The 24,723-nt window shown below is 40.9% G+C and overlaps 1 protein-coding gene across 8 annotated transcripts in view; it reads left to right on the top strand.

The window, feature by feature from the left end:
* SBF2 (SET binding factor 2) overlaps nucleotides 1–24,723 on the top strand; it is a 317,965-nt gene that overhangs the window by 41,254 nt on the left and 251,988 nt on the right. For all 8 annotated transcript variants that reach the window (XM_044425691.1, XM_044425694.1, XM_044425687.1 and 5 more), the window contains one exon: nucleotides 23,980–24,065. In XM_044425691.1, the coding sequence (XP_044281626.1) occupies nucleotides 23,980–24,065 (86 nt within the window). The remainder of the gene's footprint in view (nucleotides 1–23,979; nucleotides 24,066–24,723) is intronic.

Here is a 24,723-nt window from a genome sequence, read left to right as displayed (position 1 = left end):
TCCTATAAGCAAAGGCATCAGCCAAGTGTGCATTTTATCTCCCTATTTATTCAGTTTGAATGCAGAACATATCGTAAGAAAATCTGGATTAAAATCGGAGAAACAAGTAAAAATTGCTGGAAGACACACCAGTAATGGAAGATGCAGATGATGTCATACCAGTGACATAAAGCAGTAATGAATTGAAATGACTCCTGATGAAAGTGAAAGAAGAAAGTGGAAAAGCAGGACTGTAGCTGAACATTAAGAAAACAGAAATCATAGCTTACAGAAGAAGTGCACAACTTGAAGTTAACAATGAAGAAACTGAATGTGTCAAAGATTTTGCATACCTAGGTTCAGTCATCAATTCAGAGGGAGACTGCAGTCAAGAAATTTGAAGAAGACCAAGACTTGGAAGGGCAGCAGTAAAGGAATTAGAAAAGATCATCCAGTTCGGAAACATTATATTGGCAACCAAGACCAAGATTATCCATGCTATTGTATTCCCAATCACTGTGTTTGGATGTGAAAACTGGACACTGAAGAAAGCTGACAGGAAGAATGCTGATTCATGTGAAAAATTGTGTTGAATGATTGCTTTGCAAGTACCCTGAATTGACAGAAAGACTACAAGTGACTCCTTGATCAAACCAAGCCAGAGCTTTCCCTAGGAGCAAGAATGTCAAAGACGAGGCTGTCATACTTTGGGCACGTCATGAGAAAGCATGACTCCCTAGAGAAGAGAGGCACGCCTAGGGAATGTCAAAGTCAGAAGAAGAAGAGAAAGACCAAGTATGTTTCCCTAAAGGAAGCCCCAGTCTGGAGTTGAGCACAGCTGTCATGGATAGAACATTTTGGAGAGTTTTCATTCATAGGGTTGCCTTAAGTTGGAGATGACTTGACAGCACATAACAGCTACGTGGTTCAGAGGTGAATATTTGAAAACTTCAGTGAGGATGCATCCATAGCAATATCTGAGAGTCAATGACAGATCTACAGGGGCTGGCCCTATTGCTTATAGTTCTTGGCAGTGCTGATACATGTACATGGTTCATTTTGATTGTGTTGGCCAGCTAGCTAACGTCTATGTCCCTTGTCCCCATTCTAATCCATTTTCTGTGTCATAACTTTCAACATGTTCCTGTTGTAAGCCACCCCGAGGCTTTGTTGTGATGGGGGCGGCATAAAAAAGTTTTAAATAAATAAATAAACATAGTCTGATGGGCAAATTACAGCTGCTCCAATTCAGTGATGTCCTGCTGTGCTAGAGAAATTAGTAAGATGGAGAGCCAAAGTGAAAATCATACGAAATACCAGCTGAGTTTCTATTTGCTGACCTGGTTTGGATGACATGACAACCCACTATCAGCTATCATAGGTGGGTGGTTCTGTCATGAAAACACAGATCAGGTCAGCCAGTTTGCATTGTTGTTGTTTTTCTTTTCGTGAGGAACCCAACCTGAGGATCCTTGGGCTCTACTATGGTTTTTGTCACCCAGGGTGGGTTGTCATGTTGTCCAAACCTGACCCTTAGTAGCCAGTGAGCTGCTTAATGTGTGCAGCAATAATACTTCGTTGCTCTTGACAAGTAGCTACTCAGTGAGCCTCACTTGCAGCAGCCTCCAAAGAGCCCTAGAGACACCTGGAAGCTGCTATCAGAAGCTCTCCCCTCCTACTACAGAGTGGTCCTCCTTTCTGACAGCTTGAAATTAGACCGCAGGAATGGCCAGGATCATCTTCTCACTAAGACTTCTCAGTCTGGAGCCAGGAACTAGCAACCTACCCCATGGTTCTGCCTTTTGCATGAGGAAGTGCTACAGAATGGGTTGGGCACACTACCTTCTCCTTTCCAAAAGCATATCTCTCAAGCAGCAGGAGGAGCTGGTGATCCCCTTAGTGGCACTGCCCCATGATTGAGGTAGGCCTGCTCCCTCTGAAGCAGAAAGCAGCAATGTCTGTTCAGCTTCTCTGTCCTCCCTGTTGCACTTCAGGGCATCAGTTATGTTTGCGCTGTGGGGGAAAACATTTTTTTTTCTTCAAGAAAATCTCTCTCCCTGTGGTACAAATAAAGTTCATGCCCTGAGATGCAACAGAGTCAACTTTCAGCTGGACAACATGCAGGGGGCTACCCACTGCAATCAGACAACAGACTTCTCCCAGCATATTGTCCCAGCCAAGTCTGGAAGTTGACCCTGTTACACTTCAGGGCACGAGCCCTGTTTGTTCAACAGGAACTTTGACAGCTGCAGCAAGCTGAAAGCAGCTCACAGTCATGGCTATCAAAGAGACCAGATGCATTTCTTCTTGCAGTGTCCCCTGGGATACTGCATAGAAGTACAAGAAGAAAGTTGGAGAAGGGAGGGAGCAAGCAAAGTATCCACGATGAACCCAATTGTGGGTACTTAGCAAAAGAACCAACCCAACCCAAAGAACCAGCCAACTAATTGCTAGACTGGGTTGTCATGTAATGTGAACTGATCTGTTATGTTTGAGAACTGACTGTGTCTTAACATAGGTTGTTTCAGGTTTGTAGTCAGAGAAGATATAAATCAGTAGGGACTTAATTGAGTAGATTTTCATTTAAATCTGACAAAAAGGATAAAATAGAAATATCAAATCTCCCAAGGAATATTTGGATATTATGCACAGATCATATGAAGAAGAGTCAGGCTGCCAGCATCTATAATTCATGTGGGAGGTAGCACATTTGGAGATCGTTAAGAATCAAAATTCATGAATAAAATAACTCATTACAAATATTTCATATATTCCATTTAATGATAGTTGATGAAATTTGAAAAATGCATTGAGGGAGTCATTAACTTTGCTTGCATATGTGAAAAGGAAGCAAGTGTGGTGTTAATATATCAGTATTGCTCAAAACTCTTGCTCTGGAGGAAAAGAAAAACAAACTTAGAACAGATATTTGGAAATACTTTTAATGAATTTTTCAGGAAAACAGCTAGGAATTAGATGATCATTGAAGGGACATAGAGTACTTAAAGCTGGTATTTCAGTGACCAAATATTGAGAAATAGGTCACATTTTCATTTTTACAAATACAAAGCATTGTTGACATGTTGTACTGTGAAAATCCAACTCTGCATTAAAAATATTCATGAGAAGAGAGTCTTTTATAATGTATCTATAAAACTATATCAGTTTTTTTCTGCTATTATTTCCTGTTGGATACCATGCCTTAATTCTTGCATAATTTTTTCAAGGGTGGGGGATAAACGCTACATAACACCCCACTCTTACTGAAGGGGTGAATTCCTTGCTTTTTAAAGGTGAGATTTCACAGTGGCTTCACAGCTCAACTTTTCAGTCAGGTATCATAATCATCTATTCATTTAATTTCTATACCTCTCAATAGCCAATGCTCCTTTACAGCATTGGCATTGGATTACAGCAGCACATAACAATATAATAGAATAGAAACAGAGATAAACAACAGACACAATGTCCCAATACACTATATACAGTTGATTCAATGCCCTGTTACAGAGGACAGTCTTAACCTGGCAGTGGAAAGATAGTAAGGTTCATAACAGGTGGGCATCACTGGGAAGCTTGTTCCACAATTGGAGGCTACCACTGAAAAGCCTCCTTCCTTGTTGTCACCAACTGAGCCTCCTTTGAAGATGGCATTTGGAGGCAGGTCCCAGTTCTTGACCATAAAGTCAAGGTAGATTGTAGTGAGAGTGATGTGCTATCAAGTGTTGTGGTACCAAGCTATGTAGAACCAGCACCTTGAATGGGACCAGGACATTTATAGGCAACCAGTGCAAGAAGGAAATAATTGGTGTTAAATGTTCAGACCTTCTGGTCATGATTATTAATCTGGCTGTGACATACTGCAGAAGTTGCAGCTTCTGAGCAATCTTAAGAAGCAGCCCTGTCGTAGAGTGCATTGCAGTTGTCTACCTTAGAGACCATCAGATTACTCAAACCAGGCTATTTCTGTCCAGATAAAGACATGCTGGGCCACCAGCTGAAGTTGGTTGAAGGCACTCAGTGTCACTAAGACCACTTGCAGCTCAGATGACATAGATGGCTCAAGCACCCCCAAACTATGAACCTGTTTCTTCAAGGGTGTGTGTGCGCGTGCATGCAACCCTATCCACTCACTAAGAGCATCTCAGTCTTGTCTAGATTGGGATTCAGTTTGTTGGCCCTCACCTAGTCCATTGTTGCAGCCAGGAAGTGGGTTAGCACATTCACAGCTTCACCTGATGAAGATGAAAAGGAGAAATAGAGTTGCATGTCATCAGCATACTGATGGCAACAAACTCCAAAACTCTGGATGACCCAACTCAGTGGTTTCATGTAAATGCTAAATAGCATGGGGGAAAAGACTAATCCCTGAAGAACCCTATTTGGAAGAGTACAAGGGACTGAGCAGTATGCCACAACCACTGCTTTCCAGAGCCAGCCATCCAGGTAGGAGCAGAACCACAGCAATACAGTATCCCTCCTTCTTGACTCAGTCAGAAGAAGGATACTGTGGTCAAAGTTAATGAAAGCTACCGAGAGATTCAGGAGTAGCAACCGGGTCACTCTCTCCAGTCATAAGTCATCATGCAGTGTGACCTTAGCTGTTTTCAACCTCAGTTGAAATGTATGTAGATAATCATTCACAAGCAAGAGCTGGTTAGCTACCATTATCTCAAGGAACTTGACCAGGAAAGAGATATTAAACCTAAAATTATTCATATCTTCTGACTCCAGAGAGGATTTTTCAGGAGTTGCCTTACCCCTGCATCTTGTAAAGAAGCACTGAATACTTCCCTGGCCCAGCTAGCAGTTCCCTCCCTGCTACCCTTTATAAGCCTATAGGTACAGGGGTCTGGTACAGGATGTAGTTACAGAAACCTGTCCAAGCTACTTGTCAGCATTAACTTGTACCAACTGAAACTCATACAAAACAAAACCAAAACAAAACAAAACAGACCAGGCTGTGTTCTGGGTACTTATTTATATTCAACTGCTATTCCAAGTCTTGGAAGGTGCAAGAGATTTTATTTGGAAGTGTCTAGAAAATACCTTGCAGCAGACCCTCAGAATGGTCTAAGACAGGGATGCTCAAACTTTTTCAAAAGAGGGCCAGTTGAAAGGCGGCAGCGGGTGCAGGCACAGCGAGGTGGGGGTGGGGTGGCCACCCCTGGGCTCACATAATTAAAAATAGATTTTAAAAGCTATATTTTTGTTACCTTCAATCCTTTCTTCGTTTTCGTCTCTTTCTCTTCCGCCCACCTCTCTTCTGTTTCCCGCTCCGTATTCCTGCTCTGTATATGCATGCAGTTGGGGTGGGGGGAGCTGGTGCACGTGCAGTTGAGCTGTTGCAATTTGGGCATGCACCGGCTCTCCTGCGTTGGCTCAGAGCTTTTGAACTCACTCAGAGATTGTTTTCTCCTAGCGAGTCCAAAACCTCTGAGGCAAGCCAGATAAATGAGCATGGCAGGCTGGATCCAGCCCGCGGGCCATAGTTTGAGGACCCATGGTCTAAGATGTCTTTGGGGCCAGTGGGTAAAAGACCCTTAATGTAAATAATAGAAACTAAATGGCTCCGTTGGGCAGCAAAGAAGGTTGAACAGAAGCAGTGAAGTATTGTTTCTTTGCTGCCTTCTCTGCCCCCAGATATATCTTAATTGAGGCAATTGTCGAGGCTTGATTGCACCCACTAGGAGATTTTCTCCATCTATATACAAGTCATTTCCTCTTTTCTTTCATTGCTCTCATTCTCATTTCTCCACCCTGCCACCTCACCATCTGCTCTCCTTTTGAAGGTCTACAATAATAATGCTTTGACAATTGTATAATGGTTTAAAGTAATCAGAATGTGTCACAGGTGTTAGTAAAATGGGTCAGATTTAGTGACCACTGTGCGGAGGGGGAAATGAGGCTGAGATACTGGCTTGTCTAAGTACACCAGCTTACAAAGATGGAAGCCTTGCCAGCAGGTACCGAACTGTAATGCATTGTTTGCTGCCCTAACTTCCAGGCCATAAAGAGCTTGAAATGTGGTATTCCTTCATTGCTTCTGGATTTAGATTCTTGTCCTACATTATATTGGTGATTGTATTGCAGCTCAAACCAACCCCACAAACAGGCTAGTGTTGTTATGAAGTGGTGGTTGCAGTTTTAATCCCAGCAGTGAAATTGCTTCTGTCATTTTTTTCCTAGTTTGAATAAAATAATCAGCTGTTTGATCTTCAAGTAGAGTTGTGGTTTTTTAAGAATCTCTAGCTGTCAATGCTTATGATCAGTAACGATTTTCTATATCATTTAATACTCCTTTTCATAAAATACAAGTCTTTATCCCAAACTCAAATCAGGTGAATTTGAAAGATAACCATATAAAGAAGTGGTAAATTATACTTGATGTGATATGCTATGAAAAGTTGACAGGAGCTCTTTCAGAAAAGAGAACATGTCACCAATACGGGAGTGCTGTTAGGATAGATAATCTGTTTATAGAATTCAAGGATATAAAATATTTTATTTGAGACTTCTGCCATGAGACTACATCAGGCAGTTGATTCTGGCACAGACTGTTGAGGCTGGCCTTGCTGGTATTCAGGATAATAATCCTTTCGCATCAGTTGACCAGCACACTGTGGTTATTTTGATTACATAATGTGCAGGCAACATGACATAAATCTGATGTATATGTGGAAGCCATATTGGGAGAAGAAGAAGGGAGATGATAATGGTATAATATGGACAATTATTATATTAATCTTGTAGTATACCTTAAGGTCTAATTCTGAGGTAGAGAGTTGGCAGGGTTTCTTTTTTTAAACTATTCTTAGAATATTTGACTATGATACGTCACTGGCAAATAGATAATTCTGCTTGCTAAAATTCATTGTTAGTGCTGTATTTTGTTGTGCTGCTAGAATACATGTGTAAGGTATAAAATAGAAACATTTTTAATTTAATTTTAATTTAATTAAAACATTTCTATGCTGTCCTTTGCAGCAAGCCTCAGGACGGCTTACAGAAGATATCTAGAGATACAACAACTATAGTGTGTTTTTGCACCTCTTTCATAGGTCCTGCGTATGTGTGGAGAAGGGAGAGGATGAGAGTAAGTGGGGGGTCTCTGATGGGGAGTCAGTTAGTGTAGAGATGGTAGAGGGAAATATGACTGACTGCAGGGCTAGCCAAGAAAGATGAAAGATGGCCCAGGCAGTTAATTGCTGCAGCTTGTTCTGGCTTTCCTTGTAGCTGCATGTTTGGTGGGTTGCCCTGTTAGATCATCTTCGGGTTCCCAGATGCTGCTTTTAAATGCCAGAATTATGCACAGTAAGACCTCCCTCATTCATTTCATAATAGTGAATCAGGCAGCCAATCTGGAATGTATAGCTGAGACCTGGGTTGGTGAATGGGGGTGGGGGGGGGAGTTAGAAGTTTCCATTTCTGCTTATTATGGTACATGTAGCAGGGTATGCTCTAGGTTGATTTCTTTTTCAGCCAGACATGAAGATAGTGGTCTGAAGGTAGGAGACTTTGAATTGGTCCCTTTGGCATGGTCAGATTACTGCCTGCTGAGGTTTAGACTGAGAGCAACATTTCCTCTCTTCAGTTTAGACCCATTAAGCAGGTTCTTCCCCAGAATCTAATGGATCTGAATGATTTCCAGAGGGCTCTGAGGGGGCTTTCTGGCTGAAATGGTTGGTGGCTCTGTTGAATCCCTGGTCAATCTCTGGAGGAAATAACTTTGAGGTGAATCTTGTATATATTTCAAACCTTTTTCTTCTTCTTGTAGATCAATAGTTTCACTATTAGGATATTCTTTTGTACTTAGTTTTAAGTGGTCTAGGGAGACCATAATGATCTTCAACTTTGGGGGCCCTAACAATACACAAAAGCACAATTGCTCAAGACCATACCCAGTGTTAATTATACTGATCCTTAGCTGAAGTTATCATCCTAAACATATTTTGACAAAGTTCCTCATCAAATGCTCCTGAGCAAACTAAGCAGTCATGAAATAAAAGGGGAAGGGATCCTCTTATGGAACACTAATTGGTTAAAGAACAGAAGACAGAGGGTGGGAATGGAGAGATCTAACCAATGGAGTTTTGTAAGGTCCTGTATTGGGGCCAATGCTTTTCAACCTGTTCATAATTTACCTGGAATTAGAGGTAAGTAGTGAAGTGGCCAAGCTTGCTGATGACACTAAACTTTTTAGGATGGTTCAAACCAAAAGGGATTTTGATGCTCTTCAAGCTGGAAGAGTGGGCATCAAAAAGGCAAATGCAGTTCAGTATAAGCAAGTGTAAAGTAATGCATGCTCGGGCAACACCCTCCCCCCCCGCTTCACATATATGCTGATGGGATCTGAGCTAGCACCGACTGAGCAAGAAAGGGGTCTTGAGTTAGTAGTGGACATATTGATGAAAAAGTTGGCCCAGTGCACTGCTGCTGTGAAAGAGGCAAAATCCATGCTAGGCATAATTAGGAACGGTAATTCCTAATTCATAATTAGGAAAATAGAGCTGCCAAAATTTTACTCCCCTTGTACAAATGTTTGGTATGACCACACTTGGAATACTGTGTTTAGTTCAGGTCATCTCACCTGGAAAAGGGCATTATTGAGTAGAGAAAGGTACAGAGAAGGGCAGCAAAAATGATCAGGGGACTCGAGCAACTCCCTTATGAGGAGTGGCTGCAGCAACTGGGACTGTTTATCTTAGGAAAAAGGCAAGTAAGGGGAGACATGACAGAGGTATTTAAAAGAATGCATGGTGTGGAGAAAATGAGAGGGAGTTTTTTCTCTCCCATAGCACTAGAACTTGGAGTCATCCCATGAAGCTGATTGGTGAAAGGTTTAGGCCACACAAAAGAAGTAATTTTTCACACTGCATATAGTTGAGCTATGTAATTCACTGCCACAGGAAGTTGTTATGGCCACCTGTTTGGATGGCTTCAAAAGGGGAATGGCAATTTTGCAGAAGAGGAGGCTATCAGTGACTACTAATCTTGCAGGTTATGTACTACCTCTTTCACCAGAGGTGGCAAGCCTGCATATACCAGTTGCTGAGGAACTTGGGCAGGTGGAAGTCTTGCACCCGTCCTGCTTGAGGAAGTCTGGGGGTATCTGGTTTGCCACTATGTATAGGAGTGCTGGACTAGATGGACCTTTGGCCTCATCCAGCACCGTTCTTCTTGTAAAACTGGAGCTCAGTGGGGTTTAATTTCAATTAAATATATTTTGAATCAGGCTAAAAGATATGATGCTGAGAGATGGCATTAAGCAGGCCATTATAAGGAGAAACAAATTAGTGTTAACAAAGAGCATTGAGTGCATTATAATTCATTATGTCATCCATGTGGCGTGTTAGGAGTTGTGTATGCCATACTACATTTTTGAGCCATGAGCTATTATTACTTCATAACTATTATTGTTCCAGCTTTCAGGGATCATGATTGCTACCATGGCTAAATCCCACAGTTTTAAAGTGATTTACTTCTGTATCCATAAAAAGAAAGATTTTTGTTTATCCTGTATGTTAAAGTGGCCTGTGCTGAACTTATCAACTGCCCCAAGAAGATTTTTGCTTATTCTTGTGCAATGTTGCATTCCCTACTAATTAGACTCATCCGACTTTCTGGTGCCTTTTGAACTTAACATAGAATTGGGGGAAAAAGAAGATGAACTATTTGGCCTTACTTTTTAAAAAAGAACAACATGGCACTCTTTCCCAGCACTCAGCGATATTGTGAACTAGTTGATGTTGTACTCGGGTTTTTGAAAAACTGCAATAGCTTTTTCACACAAGAGTTTGTAGTACTTACCATAATAACTTTCGCAGAGCAGGTGTCTGTTCATGTTCATTGACAGGCAGTTTTTTCTTACCATAAAGATGTTATTTGGTAGGTGAATTATGAAGTTTCAGCCAGCCAGTGCCTTGCTTAATGGTACCAATCATGATGCAAATTCACCTGAAGCTTCTAAACTGGAGCACATTAACTACTTCTTACAGAACTGTAGGTCAGCTTTAATAGTAACAAACATAAAGGTGATTAGAGAGCCTGCTTAAGGGGAAGAGAGGCTCATTATCCATATTATTGCCAGGCTAGATTGTCTTGGCATGCAAACTCAACCCAATGTCATTGGGTAGTACCTTAAAGGCAGGTGGTCTTTGTGGTAGCGCCTAATGTCTGGAAAATACTCCCCCATACAATGTGTGAGGCGAAAAATGTGGCATGTTTTAAGTGCCTCCCGAGAATGCACTTGTTCATCCAGGCTTTGGCTGGCTTGTAATTATTTGTGGTTAATCATATGCTGCTCCCTCTTACTATTTTTTATTGTTATTCTAGGTGGAATTACAGCAGAACCTTGTTGATTGGTTCCAAGCCCCCCAGTGGATGCCTGAAACTGCAGATAATAGCAAACATTCTATTAAATATATATTATATACAGTTCGTTTCTTTTTTCACAATTTCATTCATTCTTACCTCAGCGTATGGGTCTTTTCTTTCTCTGAGCCACCAGATACTGTGGTCCTGCTGTATTTTTAACAGTTTATTTTAAATGTGATTTGTACTATTTCTGCATTAGAATATTTTAATAGTGTATTTTAAAGTGGTTTTTAGCATTTGTTTATGAACATTAGATACAATCCAGTGAGGCTGCTGATAACCCTCTGAACTTGGAGGATTATGGGCATTGTTTGTATGGTAGGAGGAGTGCATAGGTTATGAACAGTTAAATGATAGATTTCAGCTGTCTTAGTGTTTGGATTTGGAGTAACTTGGAGGGGAGTACAAGCTGTTGTGAGAATAAATACATTATATGTTGTTGGAGCCTGCTTCTCTCCCTGCCCCTAAGGGTGCTTGTGACCTTGATGCTGCAGCTACTACAGTTCTTTCCATGCTACTGTGCAAATGGGGGAAGAATGTGCTGAGTTAAGAGTTACAGATGTGACCTTGGAGCAAGTTTCTGTCCAAGGCTGAAGCTGGGACTTGGTAAAACTGACCTCTAGATTCTGTCTAGTGGACATAGGATTGTGCCACTAGAATTTTTTTCTCATTAAGCAGTCCATATTATTAATGAACCAATAACTACTTTGAAAAAATTATTCATGAATAATTGTGTGAACCTCTGGTGCTGTATAATTTTTCTTATGAATTAGGTAAATTCCTATTTCAAATCGCAAGATCTGTAGTTTCAAAAGTTTTCCTTCTTCGGTGGAAGGCTTTTCAGGGCTGATCTCCCATTTAGGAGAGCTTTAAAGGTGTAAGTCAGCCTGATTGACAATTTATCTGATTCACGCTTTTAAAGGAGTTTTGGACAGACTTTCATCTCAGAAAAGGAGAGCTTTGAAGGGTCTTCAGGTGCACAAGGGGAAGGGAGTGATTAAGAAGTGAGTGGGCTGAGATGTCTGGCGGGGCCTCAGTGTGCTTTTTTTGGTCTGTGAGCGCACACTTGCATAATCCGATTTGTCATCTTTTGGGGGGGGGGTCTGGTTTTTTTGGTTGTTTTAAATCATTATGTACTTACAAATCTGGAAGCATACAATTACACATTGTCATTGTACAATTCTTAACATTGGAAATGGAAGGAATTATGTTCTTATCCTTTACTGCAGTGGTTTTCAACCACCAGTCAGCAGACTAGCACTGGTCCACTGGCATTTCCTGCTGGTTTATGGCAGAGCGGCTGTGGTGTGCACACACGACAGCGTCATCTCGCTCGCCAGGACCAGCACGGGCTAGCTGTAGTCTTGCTGCTGATTCCCCGCCTCTTCCTTGGCTGAAGAGGATGGGGAGGAGAGAGGAAGCTCAACTGGTGCTAGTTAGGAGTCCCGTCATGCAGGTCTGCCCTCTGGACAGGGTCCCTAAGACCGGGCCTTTCCCTTTTTCTGCAGTGTTTTCTACTGGGAAGGGAAATGGTGAGGCAGGGCTGTGCCGAGGGTGTTTTCTCAGCCAGTCTGTGCTGGTGTGTAAGGGGGTTTGAGTAGGTGGGGTTCATTGTATTTCTGTATATTTAACATTATGAATATTATCGTATTAAGTAACTGTATAGTTTTGTATTGCTCTGCTGCTAATATTGTATTCGAATTTGTATTTGCTATGAGCATAGTATTACTCATATTTATTTGAATTACATATTGCTCTCTAAAAATTAAATTGTATTCAATTACATTTAATTTCAATATTTTGTTCCTATTAGCATTTTTACTGCTCAGGTTTTGGTTATATTAAATAATTTTTATTTTTTGGTACTATATTTAAAAACTGAAGGAAGTGGTGAGTAGCTAAGAAACTGGAAGCAAATGAGATGTGTAAAACCACAGGTGGTGCTATGCTAAGCTAAGCAAAGAGTTCAGAAGGTAACAAAATGAACTGTATCTGCCACACCCTGCATAGCTAATATCTTCATTTACGTGGTCATGTGATAAATGAAATGAGAGGGATGGGTAATATGTAAGGAGTAGATGGAGAGACTGTAACTCCTGAGTATCCCAGCCAGTGAGGAGAAAAGGGGAAGGGCTATGCAGCCGTGGAATGGAATAAAAGAGATGAATTGAGAGGGACTTTTTTGGGAAGGACATTGAGTGTCACTTTGGTCTTTCCCCCTCTATTGCAATAAAGAGATCTTGACTTCACTCTGTGAGTATTACTATTTTGCAGAAAAAAAGGTTAAGACAAAATTTTATAACAAAAACAAATACACAAAATACTGTATTATGTATATAAGGGTTTTTATTTCTGCCTCAGTCGTCCCTAAAATAATTTTCCTATTTTTGCCAGTCCCCAACTGTAAAAAGGTTGAAAACCATTGCTTTACTGTGTTTTATTTAATGGACAACTTAGGACAATTTTAATCTCTGATAGAAATTGTACTGATTTACAAAGATCTTATGACCACTAGTTGGTAGGAAGTCATCCCTGTTCTATTTTAGTAAGCTGTAAAGGGGCTTGCAGTTTCTGTGAAGTAAGAGAGAGATTTCAGTTTGGCTGACAATAAAACCTCACTCAAGCCCTAAAGACAGGATAAAGGCAGGAATTGCTTTGTGAAGCTAGTAGAAGACTATAAAGAGTAGCTGAAGGAAGGCTGTTAACTAAGCAGTAGAGTGAAAAACTGGAACCTGAGGGAGATGAGGCTTGAGGAAAAGTACATAGTATACATGCAGCACAGGCAAATGGAAAGGAACAGGGAGTCAGGTTGGAGGCTGATGCCTTCTAATTCAAGAAGGGGTTCTCTGATATGAAACATGGAAAGGAAGCTGATTGGATGTTGGTTGGATGCCTAAATTCAGGGCAGCTAAAAGAAATAGAACAAACTAGACATTGACCTGAAAAATCAAAGGCTTGATGAATTAAAATGCTGTGAATACATGAGGATCAAGAAAGGAAGAATGACTTATACATGCTTTCATGGCTGTATCTTTCCACCACCTGTGTACACAGTGTACAAACATGCATTTGCCACTCATAACATGTGAAACTGCCCTAATTCTAATTCATAATTAGTAACCAAAGTCAGGTGACAAGAAAGGCAACAACAAGGAAATGTAACAACAATGGGATGCTATTTGTGTGCAATGATTTCAGCAGCTCTATCACAGCCCTTCTTTGAATGAGAGAGAGAGGGAGATTGCAGTGACTACCTGGGCCAAATTGCTCTCATTCACACTACAAGCAGCAAGTATTAATTGAAGTGGTGAGCCAATCCACACATCGTACAGGAGCAAGCTCATGTCTGCCCACTGACACTCATTTGCAAGTAATTAGTGTGTGTGTAAAATGTGTAGTGCAGCTTTATAAAATGAGCTTTAGCCAGAGGAAAAGGTTAATATGCGCAAATTCTAACTTTTAGCATCCTTGTGTTTTAGTTGCATGGTTCACTTCTGTGCTTGTTTGATAGCATGATAAGTATTGAGCAAGTTCTAATGCCTCCTGCTCATTACTGTAGACAAATTAAACCATTTGTACCCAAAACATTAAACACAGAGTTAAAAATAAATGCAGCTTAAATATATTGTTTGTTCATGTATCACAGGGGAAAAGGCACAGTTTATCGCACTTCTCATTAATTCGGAATGTAAGTTGAACTAACAATTTGCTCCTGGAATTTAAAGGGCAGGCAGGAGATGGCATGTGACCTTTAATAGCATAGATTTATATAAGAAGGGAGCTGAGGCAGACAGAGGATCAGGAACTCAAAAACTTTGCCAGGATTTTAATGTTTTGTATGTATTACTTAAACCAAAAAGTTTTTCAATGAGATATTTTTGGCGGTTGAGTTTTCGAGGATGTAAATTCTTCATCTAAATGAGTTTAATTTAAATAGTATATGCTGGAATTTATAATATATTATTATGCACAGTAAAGTTAGTTCCAAAGAAAAAATGAGATATTTTTATTTATCAGATAGAAAGAAAACTTATTTAAATTCCTCATCAGTTCAGCACTGCAAAACTTCATATTATAAATATTTCCCCCCAAAAAAGGTATCTTTGTTGTAGATTGTATGTCTTGAATGCATAATATGCACCTGTATATTTTTCTGTTTTATTTTGGCATCCAGCCTTAAATGCTAGATTATTTTAAAAATGTAGTCAGTCTACCAATGAAACTGTACTGGTATTGTCTGTACACTTAGGTTGATTATATTGTGCCTGTGAAACCTATTGTCAACTCAGTAGGAAGCCAGCATTTCCTAGAGAAGTCTTGGGAACAAGCCAAAGAGGCAGTTTCTACATGGGCCATGTTAGCAGAGCGTCTTTGTATGTGTTCTGCCGACCTGTTTTATTTTGGAAATTGGTATTTTGGCTAGTTTCCAGTCACTTTAGGGAGTACTAGCTTTCCTCTGCTCTGGAAGTAGGTCCAACTAATGCACAGATAGGGTTGGACACTGCCCATAGTTTCTTTGCACTGGGACCAAGGCAAGGCATTACATTCTGGCTGTGGTTGTGTTCATGGGGCACACAAATTTCAAACCTACAAACTGCCAACAAATCTAAAACAGTTCCCTCTAATGCTTAAAACTTCTACTTGGCAGTTTGCAGGAGGGCTACAAACTATGCTTTAATAACTAAATAATCGGTTAAAGCATTGGCTGATTCATAGACTCACCATTCTGTACCCTTTAATAGTGACTCCAATTTGTATGACTTTCAAAAGAAATTATACAAACTTGTGAAACATAAGACTATCAATGGCTATTAGTCATGACGTTTTATGTTACCTCCAGTAACAAAGTCGCTATGAATCTCTGTAACAGTTACTGGAAAACATGACTGGAAGTGTGCCGTATATGTCTTGTTTTGTGCCTTCCCTAGGCATCTAGTCGGCCACTGTGCAAAAATAATAGTGGAATTGAACATTTTGATTGAACCAGGATGGCTGTTACGTTACTCTGTGATTTACACCTTTAGGACTGAGAAAAGCCAGATGGAGGATTGGCCACTTCTGGTAAATGCAAGTCATTTCTTGTTCTAGACAAGGGTTTCCATCCTTTTTGGACCCATAAGCACATTTGGAATATGAGAAACTGCTGGGGCACTACCACAGAATGCCTAATTAGTGGATCATCACTTCCTATCTACCTCTTGTGTTTCTGGATCTTAGGTCTCAGCAAAAACTTTTGTTTCATGTGTATTGATCATTGCAGTGTCTCATTATGGAGTGACTGGGTTCACATGACATGCTAAACTACTGGGGAGAGTAGTTTAGCATGTCATCTAAACCCCTTGCTTCCCCAGGGGTGGTTTTAAGCCTTTTTAACAAAGCTTTTGGGTGACTGGGCTACAGTACAAAAGTACAGTGGACACTATAGGCATCTATTATAACCTTTATTGCAGAGTATCTCTGAGCATTGAGTGCCGCTTCCTGCATTGAATGCTTCTGGACTGGGTAGGAGTATTTGCATAAAGTCCACGACTAATTGCCCCAGAGATCATTCAGTTGGCAACATAGAAGAATTTCATATAGTTGAGCAATAGGAGCAAAAACCAGGGACAGGGTACATCAACATTGGAAGTATGTGACCATGGATGGCTTTGCCTTTGGAGACTATGCCTTTTAAACACACTGGGCAGAATGGGATAGACTTGTTTTACAACTTGATACACATTTTTCAAATGTTACCTGTACCAAATCACTTTCACGGGGTTTGCAAACTTATTTTGTTATAAAAGTCTTCACTTTTCATTTTTGAAAAGTGATTTGAAACTTTTTAAATGGAAAGGCCTTCAATCTTTAAAAATATTAATCCAGTATAAAATAATTTGAAAATGTGGATGGAGCTGGACTGGTACAGTAAATCCTTGTGTGTTCCAGCAGATTTGCCTCATGGGCCACAATTGTAAAACAGGATACCATCTGTGATTGTGACAGCGTTAAAATATTCAGTTTCTTACCCATAAGATCTCTTCTGCTTATGCAGGTAACAGATTTAACATGAGATAATTACTTCAATAAAATAAGGTATAAATTTAAAGTGGAAATATATGTGAAAAGGATTATAATTAGTCTGTCCATGCTAAACCAAAGCTGCAAAACAATTTTGTGCATGCACTAATTTGTTTCTTGATTAGTTATTGTGATTCTGATACATCACTAGACATAATAGAATCCTTAAGTGGCTTAATTTCAGAAATCTTTGCAGGCATGACACACATTTTGCACTTTATTTCAGTGTTCCAAAATGGTCACATCTATATTGTATAAATCCAGTTTTAAGCAGGTCTTTAAATCTAATAATACGTTAGAAATGGGAAGATTGCTTTTTATTCTACCTGGTTTTGGATATTTCATTATAAAATATGTTCCATGAAAATACACTCCCAAATTTTTAAGTCTTATTTAATATAGCATTATAAGCTGGGAGCAAATAAGTCTGAGTGAAAATGGATTTGACGCTGAGTTACTCTGTGGAATGTGGCCTCCCAATATTTATGGAATGTTGTCATTAACTTCCATCAACCTCTGTTGAATTTGAAACCAGCCTTGCTTGTTACCAAATTTTTCATATGCTTCTAATGAAACATTTTCTGCTAACACCTTCTGTGCTGCCATGCCTAAGAATGTGAAAACATTTTTGTGTGTATTCATATTTACAGGATGGTAGAAGTGCTGTAATCTGAGATTTCCAAAAGTGGGAGACTAGCAGACAGTTGAAGGACTCATAGAAGTTAGTTGAAGATTGTTAAAGTCAATGACCCAATGAATTCATGAGAGCTTGGAATTTTATTGCAGCTTAATGTTGTGAGGTGGTAAAAAAACAAAGAATAATCAGGGGTCATCAGGAATTTATACCAAAATATTAGAAGAATTTGACGTGTACATTTCTCTCAATTTTTTAAAAGTGGAGTATTCTTTACTTTTAATGAAAATGCATTTTATATGTTAAATCAGATAACCTGATTTTAAATGACTTTATAAGTAGCTAGACAGAAATAAGGGGAATCTACTGCATTGTATAGCTGTATTAATGCAGCCTTGCAAAGCAGTTAACCCATGGAGTGTTCACTCACGTTCTGTTAAATTGTTATCTGCTTCTACTGCTACTTCCAATCCCTTTCCTCATGTGATATGGCCGTGTCCCAAGTGTCTGTCCTTTTCAAAGCTAGGAGAGTCAGCCAGAATGAGTCTACACTACGCATTCCATGCAGGAGACACCAGAGATTGATGTAGTAGAGCCATGCAGTTATGTACACGCTCATGTTGCTCTTTTCCCCTGTCCAAGCCCTTTTAATGTCAGGGGATGGGAGGGGGGGAAAGAATGCACAACTGCTGCTGTTACAAGCCAGAGAGATCAGCATGCAGATATTGTGTGTGAGAAGTGAAATCCGTATCTGTGTAATCAGTATTTGTGATAACTAAGACTTCCAGTCTTCTTACAACACAGTTTGATTGGAAGAATATGTTAGAATATTTGAAACATCTCGTTCTAGTTAATCATTCAACTTGTTCAATTTGATCTTTCCTCACAGAATATAAAATCAATAGTACATTTCTAGTTAGGTTTTATGTGTAAATACAGTAGAATGAATCTGCATTAAATATGTTTACATATTGGTTGCTATTTGAAATTAATGGTACGAAGGAAGTCTGTTACAGAAATTGGATAGAAGTACAATACATGCAAAAATGTTTTTCACATTCATTTCTTAAAATACTTCACTCAAAGAAATATACGTGCACCACCCCCCGGCTTCCTGCCTTATATTCATCTTACTTCTGTTGTAGGCACAACTTTGTACCTGGTCACTCAGTTTGAGACACGTTTCCTTTCTAAGTATGTTCTGTATAATATGACAGTTATACCAGTTTTGAGGGAACTGATCCAGAAACTGGTTGTCCTGATGCAAATCACACACATGACACAGATACATTTACAACATAAACACATGTCTCTTTCGATCTGTTGGTCTATTTTGCTTTTTTACTTCAGTGTCTCAAGAAGAGTCAGACCATGTCCAAGCACTGGAGTTCCATGAAATTTACATTGCCATAAATGTTAATTTTTGTTAAATGTTGCAATAAAGTAGTACTACACAATACAATAAAATTGGAGTTCATTTTCATTAGTTCTTGAATATATGCTTCTACGTAACTTTTGACTTGCAATGGCTAAACTGAAAACATATATAAACTGGTAGAGGCTCCATTCAAGATTCATTGATTTATATAGAAACATTCAAGATTCATTGATTTGTATAGAAACAAACATCAATGCTCAGGAAGGGATGGAAATACCAAGTTCTTCGTCATGGCCTCTGTGCATCACACATATAGGTGCTGCGCCTGCGCAGTGCCTAAGGCCGGAAGATTGAAAGCTAATAGTTTTTGGCGGGAAGCTCCGCTCCCCTCCCCCTCACTAGTATATATAGAGCAGAGCGTCCGCCATTTTACTCAGTCTTTGCGACCGCTGTTCGCCATGCCTCGGGCCACTATCGCTCTTGCCTAGACTTTCGATTTCTCACCTCGTGGTTCTAGTTAGCATTCTTGTTCTACTTCTTGTTCATTCTTCTTCTTCGATCCAAGTTTTTCGTGTACCCAAGTTTTATAATTCTTCTCAATTCTATCTCTCTAGTTCTATTAAAATAAATAAATAAATATTATCTTTCGCACTGCACTATCATCTTCATTTCCTTTTCATGATGGCACAGCAGGCAGCGTTCTGTAAATGTGTTAACTGCGACTCTAAAATGTCGCTGGCAGACCCTCATGACCTGTGCCTCCTCTGCTTAGGAGAGGGGCACAGAACAGATAAATGCAAGCATTGTCTGGCCTTTATGAAACAGGCCAGGAAGAATAGGGAAAATCATCTCAGGAAGCTGCTCTGGGACCAAGCTCTCTTACAATCAGACCAGCTGGTCTCGAAGTTGGCTTCTGATTCGGCCCTTGCCCGATGACCGGCCCCTGCCCAGGCACCTCCTTCGCGATGCCCTGCTTCTGCCTCTGCCTCAACCACAGCTCCTTCGCACCATTCGGATGAGGGCATGACTTCTGTGGCTCAGCAGCCTGCTTCGCCTCCCAGGAAACAGCGGGAGAAGCGCAAGCACACCGTCTCCGAGAAACATTCTGGTCACAAGAAGGCTAAGAGGAATAAACTACAAAACCTGGCTTGGAAGGCTAAGAAGCCTGTACAAGACAAACCCTGTGATTCTGGTTCGTTGGCACCCTCGGTCCCGATTGTCATCTTGGTACCGACCCCAACGGGTCTGACGCTTCAAGCTGCCATGTGGGTTACCCCTTCAGGTTCCCCTCGGCATGTAGTCCGGGCGGAGAGTGAATCCCCTCAACACCCTGAGGCTCCACTCCATGATTCCATCTCGGATGGAGAGATTCGCAATTCTCCCCCAAGGGCTAGGTCGCCTCCACCTATGCCTCCAACCAGACTTGACACCAAGACTGCCATGTCTCCTCTGAGAGAGTGGAGCCGTTCCTCTGACCGCCGCTCTGACGACTGGAACCCTTGTCTCCCATACTATTTGGGATGGGGTGATTATCACTCCTTTGGATACTATCCAGACCAAGGTCGTCCTTCCTCATCGGGTCCGAGGGACACACCCGTAAGAGAGCTGAGGACCCAGAGCCGATCCTTGTCGCCGAGGGGTTCTTCATCTAGCAACCCAGGACATTACCATATCGACTCGGACGAGTCTGAAGCGGAGTCTGCATCACCTGACATGGCTGTAACTTCTCAGGGCCCAGGATCACCTGAGGAGCCCCACATCTCCTTTGCGGAGCTGCTGCCCTGGCTTGTTCGGTCGCTGGAGATCGAGGCGCAACAACAGCCGGGTCCCAGCACCGACAAGTTTTATGATGTGGTCAGGGATGAACAGTCCGCCACCATCACCTTACCGTTGATAACAACCCTACGCCAGGCGATGGTCCAGCTCTGGGACATGCTTGCCAACCCTCAGCCAACGTCTAGGAGGTACGAAGCCATGTACCGGGTTCGAGAACAGGACATTCCTTTTCTCTTTCGACACCCGAAACTGAACTTGGTTGTGGTGGAGTCCTCTCAGGGCAGAGAGGCTAGAGGTCACATGGCACCCCGCGACAAGGAAGGGAGGAAGATCGACTCCCTCGCACGCCGAGTCTATGCGGCCTCTGGGCTTGGCCTGTGTATTTCAAATTATGAAGCCACCTTGGCGCGCTATCAATACTTTATAATGCAGCGCCTTGATAATATCATCTCTGCCCTTCCTGACAATCAAGGGGAGCTCGCAAAGGTCTTAATAAAGGAGGTGATGCAGGTTGCTGTCCAACAACTCTCCACCACAAGGCATCATGTCAATACGACTCGAGAGCCCTAGTCAGTGCCATCTCGCTCCGGAGACATGTGTGTTGCGAAACTGCAATTTTCCGGACGACATGAAAAGGAGGAAAGAAGAGATGCCTTTTGATGAGTCGTGCCTATTCAACTCAAGAATGGACCACAAGCTGAAGTCCATACACAAGTTGAGGATGACAGCTCATTGTATGGAACTACAGCTGCAGCAGCGACATAAGTGGTCATGGCCTCGCCCTTCATACCGACAACACTACCAGCCCAGGCAACAGTATCAACTACGGCAACACCGTTGCAAACAACCCCAGCAGCGCTTCCAGCAGGGCCATCGATGCAGACAAACGTCATTGTTGACAAGTCCAATCCGGTTTACACCTTGCTCGCTGGTATTGTTGCATGAAGTTCATCAGCTTCTTGGCAAAGGAACGATTCGTCAGCTATCTCGATCTGAAGGACTCCACGGATTCTATTCAAGATATTTTACGGTCCCGAAACAGGATGGTGGTGTCTGCCCTATATTGGACTTAAGAAACGTCAATATATTTATCACACCAAAGAAATTTAGAATGACCACTCTTCAAAATATCCTGCCGTTGCTGAGGAGAGAGGATTGGTTCACCTCGCTGGACTTGAGGGATGCCTATTTCCACATTTCCATTCATCCATGCCATAGGCATTTCCTCTGATTTGCTGTTGCTTCAGAAATATTCGAATTCAAACTGCTCCCCTTCGGGCTGGCTATTGCCCCATGGGTCTTTACAAAATGTATGGCTCCGGTCTGCGCACATCTGCGGGTCATCGGTATTCAAATATACGCTTACTTGGACGACTGGTTGTTAGTCTCCCAGACCAGAGAAGGTCTTCTGTCGTCCATTCGCACAACTTGTGGCCTATTGAATGACCTTGGACTTTGTATTAAGCTAGAGAAATCCTCTCTTATGCCTGCACAGAGAATCAACTTCATCGGTGCCTGCTTGGATTCTGTAGTGGCGAGGGCATTTCTCCCTCAGGACCAACAATACACCCTCAGCTTACTCATTCATCGAATTCAACAGGACAAAATAGTTCCAGCTCATTTGATCCAAAGGGTGGTTCTCTCAGCTGTTCTTCAGTAATGACACCTACCCTCCTCCGATTATGGTAAGCTTGCTAGTCACCCATATGTGTGATGCACAGAGGCCATGACGAAGAAAAGCAGGTTGCTTACCTGTAACTGATGTTCTTCGAGTGGCCATCTGTGCAGTCACACAACCCCGCTCAGTGTCGGTGAGTGGATTTTCTCATCAGTACCATATCTTATGTCCACGGTACCAACGATACCTGCTGTAATGTATTTCTCTCCCACAAGAGGGCGAATGATCGGTCTTCAAAGACTGAGTAAAATGGCGGACGCTCCGCTCTATATATACTAGTGAGGGGGAGGGGAGGGGAGCTTCCCGCCAAAAACTGTTAGCTTTCAATCTTCCGGCCTTAGGCACTGCGCAGATGACCACTCGAAGAACATCAGTTACAGGTAAGCAACCAGCTTTTGTTGACTTTGTATTCTGCTGTCTCATATTGGTGAAAGTGCATTTTTCCTATGTACCATGGCCTCTTTTGTGTAACTGTGAATTTCTCTATTTCTAGTTATTTATTATATTTATATTCCACCTTTTTTTCCTGCAAGGAATCCAAGATGGCTTACTGTTTCTCTGCCTCCTTTTTATTTTATCTTCACAACAGTCGTACATGTGAAGTGAGTGAACAGTTGAAAGTGAGTGAGTTGCCCAGAGTCACCCAGTGAGCTTCATGACTGAGTGGGAACTAGAACCTAGAACTTCTAAGTGCTAGTCCAACGCTCTAACACCACACTGATTTCTGCTTGATTTATATGGTAGACAGGCAAATTATCTCCTTGTATAGGCTAAACAAAAACAAAACACCCATGCATAGCCTGCCTATTTTTCTTATAAATCAGATCAGTGGTAGTTAAAAGAGAAGGTGAGCAGATGTGGAGAACTAACATTGCAGATGCATGGCCTGTGGCATGGCGCAGCATAGAGAAGCTCTTGATTTTAGTGTGTGGCATTTAGTGATCTGGTTTGCACAATCACAGGATTGTTAAGCACACTGCATGTACTTGAATGGTGAAACTTGCAGAATTACCCTCAGCATGTTGTGTGAATGGTGACTTGCTGCTGTGGTTAAAAAGCCATCCAGAAATCATAGCAGTTATTCCCAAGCTGAAGTCATGTGAACCCATATGAATGTACTTGTCCAAAACCATTTTAATGAAAAAGTTAAACTAATTTAACGTGGCGAGTAGCTTTTTTATTTCCAAATGATAGAAAGCTGTATATAGGATGAAAATATCGGATTAACATTTTGCCTCCTACCCTTCCACTACATTGCATGGTGACAAGAAGCAATAATTTACTTTTTATTTGAATAAATGAAAGGGGATGTCTAAATCTTCATGGTGCTCAGAATGTATGAAGTGTAGTAACATGATTTAGTTAAACAATTTTATAGTTTATTTATTTATTTATTAAAGCATTTTTATGCCGCCCCATTCGCCGAAACCTCGGGGCGGCTTACAACAATAAATAAAATGATTATAATATTAAATCCAAAATATAAACATTCAAAATATAAAAATCCAAAAAATAACATTAAATTAAAAATACAAAAATACGATATAAAATAAGCCGCCCTGGCCAGATAAAATCCAATAATATTAACAGTTAAAATGCCGCTTAAATAAAAAGGTCTTCACCTGGCGCCGAAAAACAAATAACGACGGTGCCAGGCGGACCTTTCTGGGGAGCGCATTCCATAACTTAGGCGCCACCGCAGAGAAAGCCCTCCTCTGAGTACCCACCCTCCTAACTTCCTTCATGGAAAATTAGTTGCATTATAATATTACATACTTTCATCTTTTGATCATGTTTATGTGTAAGAGCATGCACAACAGATGCACCTTAACGTCACTGCTATGCGTGAAAGTTTAGAACAGAAGTCCTACAAGCAAGGTGAAGATATCTTGCAGTGTCTGCAAGCTTTAGAAGTAACTTGTCACTTGAGAGCAGTTTTCACCTGAATGCAGTTAAGTGGTCATTCAAAACAGATGTAAACATATATTGAATGTGGCTTTTGCCTTATATATTTATTTTTTACTTTAAAAGTTAAGGGCAAGCAAAATTTATTGTTTCTTAGAACTCATTCTCTCCCTTTTTATCTTCTTTCTGTAGGATCAGGAGAAGGCTTGGGGAAAATAATCCAAAGATTTCCTTTAAAGGATTTAGATGACACGCCTTTTCCACAGGGAATAGAATTGGTAAGTTGATCTACAGCATGCATCTTAAATAGCCTGTGTATAAATCTTCATTTGTTGGTATATTATACAGTTAGAATGACTATGTTTTAACTGCTATAATGGCTCTAGTCATTTCTAATGAATTTGAAGAAAACAGCAATCATCTCTCCAGATGTTACACCAGAATTAGTCCTTATATCTTTTGAAACTTGTCTTTAAGCATGTAGAGTCAGAGATGATTCACTATTCTGTTACATCAAACCATGCAATCTTGTCCATTATTTATGAAATCTTAAACTTTAAAAATAATACATACTTCTGACTTCACAATAAAATACTAAAAAATGTATACTGTATAGACAATTATTTATATAAGGACATAAGAACATAAAAAAACAAGCTGGACCAGACCAAATGTCCACCTAGTCCAATATACTCTTCACACAGTTGCCAACCACCTACCTGCCCATGGGACATCCAGAAATAAGACATGAGTACTGCAATACCCTCTTACCCAAGGTTCACAGCAATTGTAGAATGTAGGCATATTTTCTCTGATACTTACAGGCAGCATATATCCATCAGGACTAGTAGCCACTGATAGCCCTCTCCGCCATAAATTTATTCAGTCCCTTCTAAAGCCAGCCACATTAGTGGCAATCATTCCATCTTGTGGAAA

This window comes from Varanus komodoensis, unplaced genomic scaffold (assembly GCF_004798865.1).
Source record: "Varanus komodoensis strain SLA01 unplaced genomic scaffold, ASM479886v1 scaffold16, whole genome shotgun sequence".
NCBI lineage: Eukaryota > Metazoa > Chordata > Lepidosauria > Squamata > Varanidae > Varanus > Varanus komodoensis.
Note: the sequence above shows the minus strand (reverse complement) of the source record. Positions and strands in the feature narration are given on the sequence as shown.